At 45.9% G+C, this 13,343-nt stretch overlaps 5 protein-coding genes across 6 annotated transcripts; 2 read left to right on the plus strand and 3 right to left on the minus strand.

Annotated features, from left to right (window-relative positions):
• Positions 1-548: 548 nt before the first annotated feature.
• Positions 549-5,810, plus strand: LOC121599534. Of its 2 annotated transcripts, none has more exons than XM_041927406.1 (7): positions 549-662; positions 2,465-2,932; positions 3,001-4,099; positions 4,171-4,306; positions 4,383-4,525; positions 4,602-5,184; positions 5,249-5,810. In XM_041927406.1, the coding sequence occupies exons 2-7, from the start codon at positions 2,510-2,512 to the stop codon at positions 5,565-5,567; spliced, it is 2,703 nt and encodes a 900-aa protein (XP_041783340.1). In that variant the 5' UTR covers positions 549-662; positions 2,465-2,509; the 3' UTR covers positions 5,568-5,810. The 2 variants fall into 2 exon arrangements, with proteins under 2 accessions (XP_041783340.1, XP_041783339.1); XM_041927405.1 differs by having other exon boundaries at positions 2,486-2,932.
• Positions 5,811-6,494: 684 nt separating this feature from the next.
• On the minus strand, positions 6,495-7,721 carry LOC121598870 (trypsin-3-like). The gene is made up of 4 exons (XM_041926216.1): positions 7,601-7,721; positions 7,371-7,527; positions 7,026-7,284; positions 6,495-6,962 (listed from the first exon to the last, which is right to left on the minus strand). Exons 1-4 carry the CDS (start codon positions 7,656-7,658, stop codon positions 6,678-6,680), a joined length of 759 nt encoding a protein of 252 aa, XP_041782150.1. The 5' UTR covers positions 7,659-7,721; the 3' UTR covers positions 6,495-6,677.
• Positions 7,722-8,091: 370 nt separating this feature from the next.
• On the minus strand, positions 8,092-9,465 carry LOC121598869 (astacin-like). Its single transcript, XM_041926215.1, has 4 exons — positions 9,211-9,465; positions 8,974-9,144; positions 8,796-8,902; positions 8,092-8,727 (listed from the first exon to the last, which is right to left on the minus strand). Exons 1-4 carry the CDS (start codon positions 9,296-9,298, stop codon positions 8,314-8,316), a joined length of 780 nt encoding a protein of 259 aa, XP_041782149.1. The 5' UTR covers positions 9,299-9,465; the 3' UTR covers positions 8,092-8,313.
• A 522-nt stretch (positions 9,466-9,987) lies between these two features.
• LOC121598867 (zinc metalloproteinase nas-14-like) lies at positions 9,988-11,665 on the minus strand. The gene is made up of 4 exons (XM_041926214.1): positions 11,227-11,665; positions 10,974-11,144; positions 10,798-10,904; positions 9,988-10,712 (listed from the first exon to the last, which is right to left on the minus strand). The coding sequence occupies exons 1-4, from the start codon at positions 11,318-11,320 to the stop codon at positions 10,296-10,298; spliced, it is 789 nt and encodes a 262-aa protein (XP_041782148.1). The 5' UTR covers positions 11,321-11,665; the 3' UTR covers positions 9,988-10,295.
• Positions 11,666-12,002: 337 nt separating this feature from the next.
• LOC121598866 (zinc metalloproteinase nas-13-like) lies at positions 12,003-13,336 on the plus strand. The gene is made up of 4 exons (XM_041926212.1): positions 12,003-12,136; positions 12,210-12,429; positions 12,499-12,941; positions 13,009-13,336. Exons 1-4 carry the CDS (start codon positions 12,116-12,118, stop codon positions 13,126-13,128), a joined length of 804 nt encoding a protein of 267 aa, XP_041782146.1. The 5' UTR covers positions 12,003-12,115; the 3' UTR covers positions 13,129-13,336.
• The last annotated feature ends 7 nt before the right edge of the window (positions 13,337-13,343 follow it).

Raw genomic sequence — 13,343 nt, forward strand, 5'->3', positions numbered from 1 at the left:
AATGTTCTTTTAAAATTAAAATCCAATAATACTTATGCAACCGTAATTCTTTGACTTGTTTGATTCCGATGGATGTCGTCCTTTCTGAGATTATTGTTGCCCGCAGAGTCTGTTAGGAGGAATAAGAGTATCTAGCTGAGAACTTGTTCATCAATTAATTTTTTTTTCCAATTTTTCATACGTTGGCACCAACGCCTTTCTTTTTACCATTAAAAAAGGTAAATAAATTTTACCAGATTTTTGTCGATTTTTTTAATTTAAAATTGCTAAAGACATTTCAAAAAAATCTCAAAAAATAGCTAATCAATATTGAAAACCCAATATTTTCCCCAAGTTTACGTACTAGCTAAAACAAAAGATTAACAAGTCAATGTTTATACACATTTTGACAACAACCTACTGGCAAGCTAAAATACATGTTAGAGGTTTTATTTCCTGTCTTATCGCGACTTCTACCGGTGTAGTTGGTAAGATAAGATAAGATAACAGCCGTGCTATGTGCTATTTTCCCACCCACCCAGGTAACCAGCATAATACCGATCGTGATTCAGTTCAGCTCAATCCATTACCCCGTGCGGTTGTCGTTTATTTCGATTGAATTTGTTGGGGTGTGATTAGTATTAAGATTAACGGATAATAGCAGCGTGTTGTCTCATAAACAGGTGAGAAGGAGTGAAGACCGCTAATAAGTTATGTGAAGTTTTCCTAAGGAATGAATCGTTCTTCAGATTAATTTGAAAGTTGTGAATATGTTTGTCGGAAATTGATCGTAATGTATCGTAATCGAGCCTACCAATCACGAACAACAGCCATCGAGACTCGCCTTATCAGCTAAACCCGCCGCACGAACGGTTCTACACCGCTCTAACCACGGGAAGTGTTTGATAAGATAGTTTACACAAACATGGGGTGCGACAAATTTAGCAATACGGCGGTTTTTTCACTCTCTACTGTCTTCTATGTGTATCAAAGGTGATCATAAAACCCCCTTTGGAAGGGAAGTGTGAACATTGTGCACGTTGTACGTGTTTGCGGCAGTTATTTTGTGTGACTCAAGACCTCGTTGCACCTGTGCGCGTAGATTAGTTTTGTGTTAAGAGAAGAAGAATTGAATTAATGAGAGTTGAAATTACAGTTGTTCACTTATGCTACTATCTGTTTGTTACAAAAGTTTATCTAATTTAAAAGTGTGTGGTAAAGTGCTAGTATGTGTACACGATCATATCAAAAGCCTTCATATTTGGTTGCTGATAGTGACTGTTTATTAAACTGTGATACGATGTGTGCAATCGTGTAACAAGTGCAAATGTACAAACATTTGAAAAGTGCCTGTTAGAGGTTATAAAACATAAAGTGCCAGTTTGCCCTCTCAAACCGAGTTCGCTTTCAGTTGCGAGTGTAACAGGAGTGTAGCTATAACAAACATTTCAATGTTGCAATATTTGAAGCTCACCCTATCCCAACATTAAAGCGATACTGAAACTATTCCGAATAGTTTCTTATCAGTTTGTCCTCGAGTTGATCTACACAATGTCCAAAACTAGGTCAAAACGTTCTCCAAAAAGTTATCCCGGATTTGAGCAGTCCCGTAGAGGATAGCGATTACTGGACGTTGAACAATAGATTCAAGGACATCAAGGTTGTTTCTCCAACTGAAAGGATTTTGAAGAATTTATGGGCGTATTGAGGATACATTCAGTTGCATGGCTTCAGTAGCGTTAGGGCGTGGCACTAAGACACTAGGACTTATACATGTGCCAAGATGCTCTGCGTAACCACCCAATAAAAAGGCATAAATATGGCAGCAAACTTAAGCATTCTTATGCTACAGCATTTATTCAACAATATTGAAAGTATTGTTCCTTTATTTCAACATTACACCAAGGGATAGCGCAGGAGTGCTGATGAATCAGAGCTATTTTTAATTGCTGATTACAAACATCCCCCTGATTCATCCATCATCGATCGATAGTACTTTTATGCAGCACTTCTGGGAAATGATATTGGTATGGTACCTGCAAGAGCCACATGATTCATGGTAATGGCACACCGCCAGTTTAGCCTTAAACAGATATATCGTGCAGACGTAGAGCTAAAATGAACGTCGCTGCATTATCGTAACAGTGGCAGCAGGTTCATTTCGTCAGTATGACCAAACAAAGCATAGGCATAGGGTGGTAAGATTTCGGCTCCCCACGACAAGTGAATTTGCAGAGCAGGTGAAGCCACATTTCTTACCGCGGTATCGGGGTTCGCGCTCGCGTTATCTTATCTGTGTGCGTCGTAGCGATTCAGCCTTACGCAAGGCAAATTCCTAGTTCGGGTAGGGCTGCGTTCAAGTGGTTGCGAGCAAACGTTTCATTTTCGTACGTCGATTGAATCGTGTTCGAAGCGCAGTTTTTGCGTTTGTCTACATCCGAGGATCAATAATTCGTTAAAATCTTCGAATTCAACTCTCTTTAAGTGTACGCTTTGTATTTTGCAGTATTTTGTGTAGGAGAGTATTACCATGAAGTTAGTGGCGTCGGTAACGACGTGTGTGCTGGTGGCCCTGGCGCTAACCATCGGCGGAGAGGCGCAGGAAAATGTCCTCACCCGCGTGGCACCGTCCATGCTGGAGTGCTACGAGAGTGCACAGATCTTCGAGCGGGACAACCGGCTGCCAATGACGATGAACATGCTGATCGAGCTGATCCGCAAGGTGGAGGATACGCCCGGATTCCAGCAGGACATTCGACAGCTCGCCATCAGTATGCTGCACCGCTTCCGGCAGGATGGTATTGTGCGGGCACCGGGCGTAACGAGCATGTCCGGTGTGATACCGTTCAGCCCTACCGAGTTCCAGTTTACGAAGCATCGTGTGCTGTTCTCCCGTCTACTGCCTGGCAATGCGGTCAACTTCCCGAACGCTACATTGAGCATTGACGAAAGAGTATGTATGATGGTTAATTTCAGCTCAAACAGCTCCCTTCACCATGTTTTTCAACTTCTTCTCGGCAGTGTGCCCTTCATTTCATGCTCTCGAACTCGATCGATCGCCGTGTGCGAGGTGATGAGAACATCCGCTGCTCGCAGCTCTCTCAGTATCGGGCCGCCCGAGTACCGCGCGAGCTAGACTTCAAGGATCGTAGCCGACTGCGATCGAACTATCTGGGCGATAATGAGATGCTGGAGCAACCGGAAATGGATCGCATTCGCGAGCATATCAAGAAGATTAAGCATAAGGCATCATCGGCCGCACGGCTTGAGATGGACCCGGACGAGGATCACCCGGACGATGAGGAGGAGCATCCGGAGGCGACCGTCGAAGGAGGCGACGAACCACAGGAGGAACCGATCGCTGCCGCAGGGGAAGACGAGGAAACTGGCGAACCGCTGGAAGAGGATGGTGCGCTCGGAGAGATCGGTGACGTTAGCTTGGTGGACATTGCCTCGAACGCGATCAGTGCCTGCCCGGTGGAGAACGGTGTCGTCTACACGCCGTGGGGCTCGGTAATGGCCGGCACGGTATTGGCCGGTATTGCGGCCGGTTTGGAACCGCAAACCGTGCAGCTGCGTGATCTTATGTCCCGGTCGGATCAGTACCGCAGCCGGCAGGTACAGCCGATGCGCGTGGACAACCGCTGGGCAGCGACACTGTCGGGAGATTTGGCCGAGGTGAGCCTGCTGCATGCACCGTCGGTAGCGAACAATGTGCAGGTGGGTGCGGCCGGTGCGTGGAATCGAACGGTTGCTCCCCGCTGGTACTTCCTGAGCCAGCGAGAGCATCTGCAGATGACGGACACGGAGATTCGGGCAGGCATTGATGGGCTGCTGCTGGCCACAAACATTGCCGAGTGGCGTAGCCGGGCGAATAATTTGCGCTTGAGCCAGGTGTTGGATATGTACTATTCGCATCGGGGTGTGTTTAACGATACGGTGCGGTCGTGTAATCGTCGCGATCTCTTTACGACGGTTGCCCCGATGCAGCAGTTGCGCGAGCAGACGGTTGCGTTCAGCACGGTGCTAGATAAGGAGATGCAGATGCCGTTCACGATTTCTCAGGAAGCAATCATTAACTTCTCCGATCAGGCGACCGATGCGTTGGCTAACTACATTCGTAAGTACCCAATATTAGTCTGGGATTTCAAAGACCATTGATGACATGACTGATCGACATCTTCTCCACAGCTTCTGCTCTAAATGATCTGTCGTGCGAAGCGACTGCGATCGTGATGAACGATCCCACCATCTGGCGTACGGCTTCCGATCTGTATATCTTTATCGATGCTGCCTGGCCTCATCGGGATGCGTACTCCGTTGTCTCGTAAGTACTTTCACGGAGTAGTCATGCGTAGAGCTAAAAGACTGTTTTAATACGAGCTTTATTTCTGCATCCTTAGAAACATTCTTGATTCTCTCGATGTGGGTCGCTTCGGTACGAACTATACCATTTTGAATGCACGCGATGGAAATGTGATCGTTAACTCGACCCAGTTCCTATCAGACTTCCATATGACTTACACGCCGGAGCTGCACCAAAGTCGTAAGTGTCTAAAGCATCTTGGGATTTGTAAGTTTGAAGGAGTCTCTTATGTTTCGTTTTATTTTCCAAAACACAGTACCGAATGGATTGAACATCCCGAACGTGTTCCGCCGAATGCGCGAAGAAACGAACAACGTGATGAGCAACGAACGGCGTACAAACAACTTGAGCGGACGATCGAAGCTTGCGTTAATGATCGTACACACGGATCGCGTCAGCGAGGGTGACACCAACTTTGCCATCCAGCATCTGCAAATCTTCCGCGAGGAGGTTCCGGACCTGCGCTTCCTGTATCTGGCCGCCGGCGATCCGGGACGGTTCAATCGGTTCGTGCGGGACGAGCGGCGCGATGTGTTCCCGCTGCGTGAGCTTGAGTCTGGCTCGATCGTGGATACGGTGCGCGTCCAGCTGAGCCCGGTCATTCACCGGATTCAGCAGGAACCGAGAAGGATTGTGAATCCACGCTGTGGCCACGACTGGGTTCAGGAAAATTGGGGCTCCAACTCGATGAATCAGTTTGTTGAGCCCCGTGGTGTGAACTTTTACCGGTTGCATCCGAACTACTTCTTCCGGCAGGGTGAGAACCGCCGGTTTCGTATTCAGGGCCATGGATTTGCAACGCTAACGGTGTGCCACTCACGTTGGGTTGAACGTCCAAGGTGAGTAGGGGTGGAAGGGTGTGAAGGATAACGCTCAAATGTAACGTGTTGTATATTCTTTCAGACAAAACTCAACCGAGAACCGCGACTCGATCCAGTGCCGCACGATCAACACGGATGCGTACGATATTGACCTCTCGAATGCTTGCGATGGTCATTCGGTGATTCACACCTGTCCGCCGCTGTTTGTGTCCGTCGAAGGACCGCTCAATCCACCGGCCGTTATACGTTGCTCCGAGCCGCAATGTCGTTTCCCGGACAATGCACGGTTTGCTGTTGTGCTGGACAATATGGGATGCTTCAGCAGTGCTAGCAGGACGGTCAGCTCACTACTGTTGGCGGCCATGTTGGCGTTGGTCGTGGCGTTGTTTAAGCAGTCGTAGGAGTGAGAGAGGGCTTTAGGTTACCGTTAGTTTATTGTAAAATCGTTTCGTTTCCGACATCTTTAATGCCCCAAGCTAGTATTAAGAAGGCCCGATGGTACAATACATAATGTGTACCAGTTACGGTTTCATCCATTTCACGTCCATAGAGATACCAGTTACTAAATGACAACATAAACCGATCGTTGCCTATTTGTGAACAGGCATTAAATTAGTATTCCTTCAATAAAGGTTTAATTTTAATACGTTCACTTCCAACCTTATTTTATTCTAATAATTGGCCATGTTAAACGCACAAAAAATTTCCCAGACTCTATATGAATTAAGACTGTGTACAGGAATATCGTTCATTCGGATCTGTAATATTTGCGGGTACTTTGGACGGTCCTACTACTGTTTCTTCGATTGCTTCGAATTGTGGTGATACAACAAAAGCTACCTCTACATGTACTACGTCTACTTCTCTGATAAGACTTCACCAATCGTGCATAGTGCCGTTTTCTTGGCCTTTTTAATTCAGAAGGCATAATGCATGGATAATTTTCTTTGATTTCCTGAAATTTTCAGATTCAATTTCAAGATTTGATTCGTTATTCAAATGACTCACGACTAAATACGATTCATCCAAATGAATTGTCTCAAAAGAGTCATTAAGTACAACACTAGCAATGGCTCTATTCGGCGATTTGATAGCAATTTTCCTTCTCACAGTGCGGACGTGCGGACGGAATGCAAAGTAGAGAGCTTTGATGTATCGATCATATCTGGCAGCCGAGTTATCAGGGTATGTTTGCGAGAAGAAAGAAAAGCCCAAAAATACTTTATCAGAGTTGATAAGATAGAGTGTGCCGAAAACAATTACGTCTTCCGCCGGGGATCGTTGGACCTTTACGATGAAGAGTAGCGGAAATAAGCTGTCAAAGTCGATTGTTTGAGAAAAGGAAGCTTTAATGTTCGTAGACACAACAATAACACATGAATCGATACTAGTTAACACTAAACGGTACGGTAAGTGAGGTTTCATTTTAATCGACTGCTCGAATCATACTCTGTTTTATCTGCTCCACATCTGTCTCCAAACCAGCTTCCCCCGACATGGTCGGTAGTCTGTTAGAAGTGTTGCCCGATGAAATCCAAAAACTCGGACACTCGCGTATAAACCGACGGGTAGTTCTCAAACGCACAGCCATAGCCCCAGGAAACGATTCCGACGACACGGCTCTGGTACACCAACGGACCGCCCGAGTCACCCTGACAGGCGTCCTTACCCTTGTGACCCGCGCAGATGTGGAATGGTAGGATTGGGGCAAAGTTCTTGTACGCCATTCCGCAACGGCTGTTGCTTACGATCGGAAGCATTACGTGCTGCAGATGGTTCGTGGACGGTCCCTGGTACTGGAAGGATTGGATAACATACTATTAGTCGTAAGCCGTTCACTTGCGAACATCAGTACATACGTAAAGTGAACCCCATCCTGCTAGCGATACGGAGGTACCATCGGGTATGGTTAGGCCTCGGTCTGGTAGACTGATCGGTTGCACGGTAGGGCTGAGCTGCAGTGAACTGACTAGCTTCAGGACGGAAATATCCCACTCGAGCGTCCAATCGTTGTAGCTCGGATGCGTGTGGATTTGGGCAACGGTAATCAGCTGACCGCCCTCATTGCGGAACGTGGAACCAGCGCGTACCTCAAAGTCCGATGGGACAAGCTCTGGACTAGGATATAAACATCAGTGTGTGATATGGATGTGTTTCTATCATGTGTGTATGTGAATCTGTATACTTATCATCGGTATACTAACTAATCGACGCAGTGAGCCGCCGTTAGGATGGTGTTGGTGTTCAAGATGGCACCGCCGCAACTGTGCTTGTGCAGCCGCCGAAGCGACACCTGGTACGGATGAGCCTCGATCGTCGTATCGCTACCGCCAACGACGCGAGCCATGTTTCTTTTCGGCACTGAAAGCACACACACGCACGGATAATCGCAGGTTTAAACACACTCAAGCTCCTCAAACCCGTTAAAACTTACCAGCCGCCAAGCAACTGGCCAATAGCAGACAGAACACCGCAGCGAATCGTAACGCCATCTTTGCGCCAAGGGTAACACCAAACCGTTCAACCGTCAACGGTCCGTTCTTCGCACGGGAGATGAAGTGCTGCTTTTATAAGGTCCATCGATTGCGTCCAGTTGCCCTCCGATCGACTGATATGGCGGGTTTGTCACGGTGGCCCGCGATATACGACCGGTGATAAGTAAATGTGCAATAAGTGTTTATTCATGTAGCCGGCGGGCGTGCCCCACTCTTTATCGGAAACTGTGAGTGTGTCTTGCGCTGGCGAGCGAAACAATTGTAAAGTCATCATGGTCATCAATCCAGATTGGCTTGTTGCAGTGATATGTGTGTGTCTGTGTGTGGTTGAGTGTTTGTAGAAAAATTTGTTACAAGCTTATGTGTGTCGGGACATATTGTCCCGACATCTGAGCATCTGATTCATGTCCTCAAAAAGGGAGACAGTGTGTGACGGCACGTTGTACTTTAATGAAAGAAGTTTCCAAGGCTTTGCTTGTATCTTCAATAATTACTGTCTAGTCACTTAAGCTTAACTAAAAGCTAATCTCTCGAAAACCTTATATACCTTCCTATATTTATATGAATCTGAAAACAACTGAACAACACTGTTACTAAACCTACATTCTGTATGAATTGATCTTTTCGCCCAATCGAATCATCCGTACCGAAATTAGTAGCAGTTCGGGTACAGAGCGTTCAGTCGCCTGATGTCCTTAAGGCTCATGCCGACACGCTGCCCGATCGTAACGCCACTCGTCTTCGGTACGATCGTTTGCTGTCCGCTGTAGGTGAACGCCGTCGAACCGTAGTGCATCACGCTCTCGTAATCGTACGGGATGCCAAAGTCATCCACCACGGTCGGACCGTACCGATCGAAGTTGGAAGCCTTGTCCGCCTGGATTGCGCTCCAGTTGATCGTCACGTAGAAGTCACGGTCCGAGGCGCTCTGCATGTGCACGAACCCGAGCGCATGTAGGAATTCGTGGATGATCGTCCCGCGGGACATGCAGCCGTTCGGTTGCAGATTCACCGTCTGAGCACCACCACGGCGACCCAGACTAGCCCAACAGCCGCTGTAGCCACCCTGAAATTAAATGTTTTAAAATTATCGTTTAACAGTTTACTTGTGATAGAAATTGTTCAGTTCCTTACCATAACTTTTACGTAATCAGCTTCGGTCGTGCGTGGCTTAAAGCGGACGCAGCTAACTAGCTCGATCTGCTGAATAGCGGACAGAATGCTGTTCTGCTGGCTAATAGCTTAAGAAAAGAAACAAAAAGGAAAGCGTGAGCTGCTAGCCGACGCTTCACTAGGAGTGCCAGCTACTTACTGAACGCTGTTGTATCGATCACGTACGGTACGATGTTGTTCGGCCACTTGAACGATTCGCCAATGATAGCGGTGTAGCCATATTTAACCGCCTTCTCCTGATCGCTGGTAAGATCGATATCGCCTTCAAAGTTGCCACCAACTTCCTCCAGCGAGCTCGCCATCTCCATACCTGAGACAAAGCGAGCGAGCAATGTAGTGTCTAGACTTTGGTGCACACCTTCACGATCCTACTTACCGATTTCAGAGTTTCTCTTTACGGGTGTTGCCAGCGTCTGTGACGAAATTGCCACCACACAGAACAAGACCCATGATACCGCGTTCATGATGACGAACGGACGAAGCTGGCACAAAATAATTTAAATTTTTACTCGCAATCGTTGCAATCGTTCCCAAAACCGAACCGTACAGCGCTGTGTCGGTGGGATGACTTTGGCTAGCGAATTTCGTCCGCAGCGCAAACCTGCACTCGGGAAGCGGGTTTTAAGTTTTAAGATCTGCGTAGATCGTCTCATTTTATGACATTTTAGTGTGTGTTTTTAGTAACGACCGGAACATGATCGTAAACCAGTGCACGAATGAGGTGTCCAAAAATTCAAGCCATAGATAAGATAAGAACGATGATGTACAGATTTTTTGGATATATTTTTCCCAGATGCTGGACGAAAATTTGATAAAGTCGGAGGAAATATCAAGCAACCAGTAGGGCGTTTATAATGGCATTATGATGAGCATGAAAGTGATTTCACTGGTGTACAGTTGTTTGGGACGATTTTATGGTCTTGTTACGGTGTGCAAAATATGCTTATCTCCGGAGGATCATTGTTCTGATAATGAGCTTGTATGAATAGTACGAATTGTACGCGTGTATTGTGTAAAGCTTGCAGAGCGTATGAAAATTGTTTGCGATTTTTTATTTCATGTAAGCATGTAGCATTAGCTTCCATATTGTTCTGAACATTATTTTGTAGGTGTACTACTTATTAAAAATGATTTTTCATTTACTTCAACATGATCATATAGGCAATTTCAACGTGTGAAGAACGTGAACAGCGTAAACGGCTAGGCGGATTAAGCGTTTATGACAAAATAACTGATAGTTTATTGAAGTACAAACCATTTTAAACCCCTGGACAATTTTGTAATGTTGTTGAAGTTTGCGGTAAGTACACAATAAAATATAACCATTACTTTTCATATGAAGTCCAGCAGTCTTAGTGTCCAGTTTTTGTTTATGGTAGTGTGTATCGGTTGGTGAAGTAGAATTTCAAAAATAAACACCAAATCACTGTTTTGAAATGCAAGTGCACCGTGTGCAAACATCTAGTAACAGTTCGGATACAGATGGTTGAGTTGTTTGATGTCTTTAGGACTTAGGTTATTACGCTGTCCAATCAGAGCGTCCTTCTTTTTCGGAATAATCGTCGGCTGCCCATTTACGCTGAACGCCGTCGATGCGTAATGCATCACGCTGTCGTAATCGTACGGTATGCCATGATCGTCAGCCGCCGATGAAAAGTAGCGATTGAAGTTGTGCTCTTTGCCCGGTATTATGGCGGCGTAGTTAATATCCAGGTAGAGATCACGATCGGGACTACTCTGCATATGAATGAACCCGAGCGCATGCAGCAGCTCGTGGATGATGGTGCCACGGGACATGCAGCCGTTCGTTGACAGGTTGACGGGTTGCTTCGTTCCAGTATAGCCTACCCTAGCCGAACAGACTCCCGGTTCAGCTTGCTGGTAGCCAAAATGAGACAAATAAGAGGGTTAAAGTGGCTATGTAAAATAAGCCCCCCAAGGACTAGAGTTTGCGAACACTTACCGAAATGAAAATGTAACCATTCTGGGTCGTGCGCGGTACAAACCGGATGCAGCTCACTTGCTCGATCCTATCCATTGCCGTGCGAATGCTGTTCTGGTGAACGGAATCTGTTAGAATGGTAAACAGGAACAAATTTCATGTGGAAAACCTAGGAAAAACACACAAGCATCACTTACTGTAAACGGTGGTATCGATGGTGTAGTAAACGATGTTGTTCGGCCACTTGGTTTTATCATTCACAATGGAGGCATATCCATTTTTAAATGCTTCTGTCTGCTCCAGAGAAAGCATCATGTCTCCTTCGAAGTATTCACCAATTTCTTCATGCATGTTTTCCCTATCTAGGACTGTTTTTTCGGTTGTCACAAGAAGAAGAGAGGCTCTATTAGTAACACGGCTAGCACATGAGACGTATCAAACCATACTTACATATCGGAGAGGTCCTTTTGATCGGGGTAGCTCTTACTGGATGATGCGATAGAAGTGACATCGCACAGACACAGATAGCTACCAGTGACTTCATTCTGTGTTGAGTTGTTGTACCTTTGTCGCACTCCGAATGATACTAAACTGTTTGACAGGACGTCAGTGGAGCATTCGTGCAAATGGTTTACGTTGAAGATCTTCACCGTGTGGATTCCAAAGTTGGGAATATTCGCACGATCGGTAGGGTGGTACGTACGAAAAAAGGCCACGATGAAGATAAGATAAAGCACATTTGCGGTAATGCTATCTATGCTAGTGTTTTTTTATGGACTAAAAAGTTCCTCACAAAAGGCAACTGTGGTTGCAGGGACAGATAATGCGACCATGCGAAGTAGGTACTAAGTCTGGAGGCCATCATTCCAAGCATTGTTTCGTTGCACCTCTTTGCTATTCTTTTGAATGACTACATTAGTGCTCTTGAATGGGAGCGCCTTGCTTCTTGAGCGCAGCTATCTCAAGGGCAGACAGAACAGTGTAAGCTTAAACAGTCCATTTAATAAAGCGCAATCATTACGGTGCAGCAAAAAAGCATTTCTGAGAAATGAACCGGAAAGAATTGTCCAAATGTAAAACAAACGAACCGTGGATTAAACTCCTACGCAGTATCTGGAAAGAGTGACAGATCTTATCGCTAGTGCAAATATTTGCACGCACAGATATTTCGGATGTTTATATGTCTGGCAGATAGTAATGCGCGATAATATGAGTAGATACTCAAAAGATCTCAACTGTTCTGCTGTCTATTTAGTAGCCGTGAAACATTTGAACGCATTTTACCATCGCCTGGGCGATATTCGGGTCGTGGATTTGGTGCAAACGTAAATAACACACGATGGCAGCAAAGAGAAAGCAGGTTTGTTGATTGTTCATAGGGCGACAGTGCGTCTTGAACTCTTCGATTTATCAAAATTCTACACACAATAAAGGTGGTGCGCCATGTTCTACTGACATGCGTCATTCTGTTGGCATTGCTAGTAGAGAAGACTGCTGCCAAACGCTACGAAGAGATTGGAAACCGGCATCAGGGCGATATAGTGCTATCCGATCTACAGTCCGACGCGGCCAATGGCGGTGCCACACAGATCGTACAGGATGCCTTTAAGTGGGTTAAGGGCATTGTACCGTACGAGATTTCACCGGAGTTCTGTGAGTAGTTTAGGGCATGTCAACTCAAATGTTTGTAGTAATCTGTAATGAGCTCTATCTGTCCCTCAGCTCAACTCGAGATGAATCAGATCAAGTACGCGATGGATAGGATTGCGTCGTACAGCTGTGTTCGGTTTGGTCCGAGAAGTCCCACGGACAGACAGTATCTCAACATTACCGCCAGTCCAACTGGATGCTGGGCAACGCTTGGTATGAATGTACTGGCAAATCAGCTTAATCTGCAGCGGGAAGGATGTCTCGAAACGGGCGTTATTATGCACCAGCTTCTGCATGTGCTCGGCCTAACGCACCCACAGTCTCGCCCGGATCGTGACTTTTACGTCCTGGTGGAGCAGGATGCGATCGATACCAGGCTGAAGAAAAATCTGGACAAATATCAGCAGGGTGTGATCGAGGACTTTGGCATACCGTACGACTACGAAAGCATTCTTCACTGTCAGTCGGATGCGTTCGGGTCGTCGGCATCGAATCGAGCGACCGTCGTTCCATTGGTAACTAAATACTAGGGTAGCGGAAAGAGTGGAGTTTATGAAAATGAAACAAATGATTTGTTTTTAGGTTGATGTCGAGATCGGTCAACGAAACGAGCTAAGCCTGAAGGATGTGCGCAAGCTAAACAAGATGTACGACTACGAGTACTGTGGACACTGCTACCGTGGTAATTGTAACAAATCTTAATCGTGGCTAAAATATAATTGGGGTTGGCACGTAATCAAGATGGTGAGACTGTAACCTTTATACAGTTATTGCATTATTGTATGGTTCCTATAATTCAATGTATAACATCATAGCCATTGGTAGAGTAGAGTAGATTCCATTTTGATAGTAATCCTACTAGGGAAATAATTATTAACATACATCAATAAAGATATGAATTATGAGTTTATGCAATA

This window comes from Anopheles merus, chromosome 3L, assembly GCF_017562075.2.
Source record: "Anopheles merus strain MAF chromosome 3L, AmerM5.1, whole genome shotgun sequence".
Lineage (NCBI taxonomy): Eukaryota > Metazoa > Arthropoda > Insecta > Diptera > Culicidae > Anopheles > Anopheles merus.

What these genes read in the sequence shown, in the direction of transcription:
- LOC121599534 (XM_041927406.1), top strand. Translation starts at nt 2,510, where the DNA reads ATGAAGTTAGTGGCGTCGGTAACGACGTGTGTGCTGGTGGCCCTGGCG. An exon ending in GATGCGTACTCCGTTGTCTC is followed by an intron (nt 4,307 to 4,382) that starts GTAAGTACTTTC and finishes CTGCATCCTTAG; the next exon opens with AAACATTCTTGATTCTCTCG. An exon ending in GCCGGAGCTGCACCAAAGTC is followed by an intron (nt 4,526 to 4,601) that starts GTAAGTGTCTAA and finishes TCCAAAACACAG; the next exon opens with TACCGAATGGATTGAACATC.
- LOC121598870 (XM_041926216.1), bottom strand. Translation starts at nt 7,658, where the DNA reads ATGGCGTTACGATTCGCTGCGGTGTTCTGTCTGCTATTGGCCAGTTGC. An exon ending in GCGGCTCACTGCGTCGATTA is followed by an intron (nt 7,285 to 7,370) that starts GTTAGTATACCG and finishes TTTATATCCTAG; the next exon opens with TCCAGAGCTTGTCCCATCGG. An exon ending in CAGGATGGGGTTCACTTTAC is followed by an intron (nt 6,963 to 7,025) that starts GTATGTACTGAT and finishes CAATCCTTCCAG; the next exon opens with TACCAGGGACCGTCCACGAA.
- LOC121598869 (XM_041926215.1), bottom strand. Translation starts at nt 9,298, where the DNA reads ATGAACGCGGTATCATGGGTCTTGTTCTGTGTGGTGGCAATTTCGTCA. An exon ending in AAAGAGAAACTCTGAAATCG is followed by an intron (nt 9,145 to 9,210) that starts GTAAGTAGGATC and finishes GCTTTGTCTCAG; the next exon opens with GTATGGAGATGGCGAGCTCG. An exon ending in CTGATTACGTAAAAGTTATG is followed by an intron (nt 8,728 to 8,795) that starts GTAAGGAACTGA and finishes ATTTAATTTCAG; the next exon opens with GGTGGCTACAGCGGCTGTTG.
- LOC121598867 (XM_041926214.1), bottom strand. Translation starts at nt 11,320, where the DNA reads ATGAAGTCACTGGTAGCTATCTGTGTCTGTGCGATGTCACTTCTATCG. An exon ending in CAAAAGGACCTCTCCGATAT is followed by an intron (nt 11,145 to 11,226) that starts GTAAGTATGGTT and finishes CCGAAAAAACAG; the next exon opens with TCCTAGATAGGGAAAACATG. An exon ending in ATGGTTACATTTTCATTTCG is followed by an intron (nt 10,713 to 10,797) that starts GTAAGTGTTCGC and finishes TTTGGCTACCAG; the next exon opens with CAAGCTGAACCGGGAGTCTG.
- LOC121598866 (XM_041926212.1), top strand. Translation starts at nt 12,116, where the DNA reads ATGGCAGCAAAGAGAAAGCAG. An exon ending in TGGCAGCAAAGAGAAAGCAG is followed by an intron (nt 12,137 to 12,209) that starts GTTTGTTGATTG and finishes CACACAATAAAG; the next exon opens with GTGGTGCGCCATGTTCTACT. An exon ending in CGAGATTTCACCGGAGTTCT is followed by an intron (nt 12,430 to 12,498) that starts GTGAGTAGTTTA and finishes TCTGTCCCTCAG; the next exon opens with CTCAACTCGAGATGAATCAG.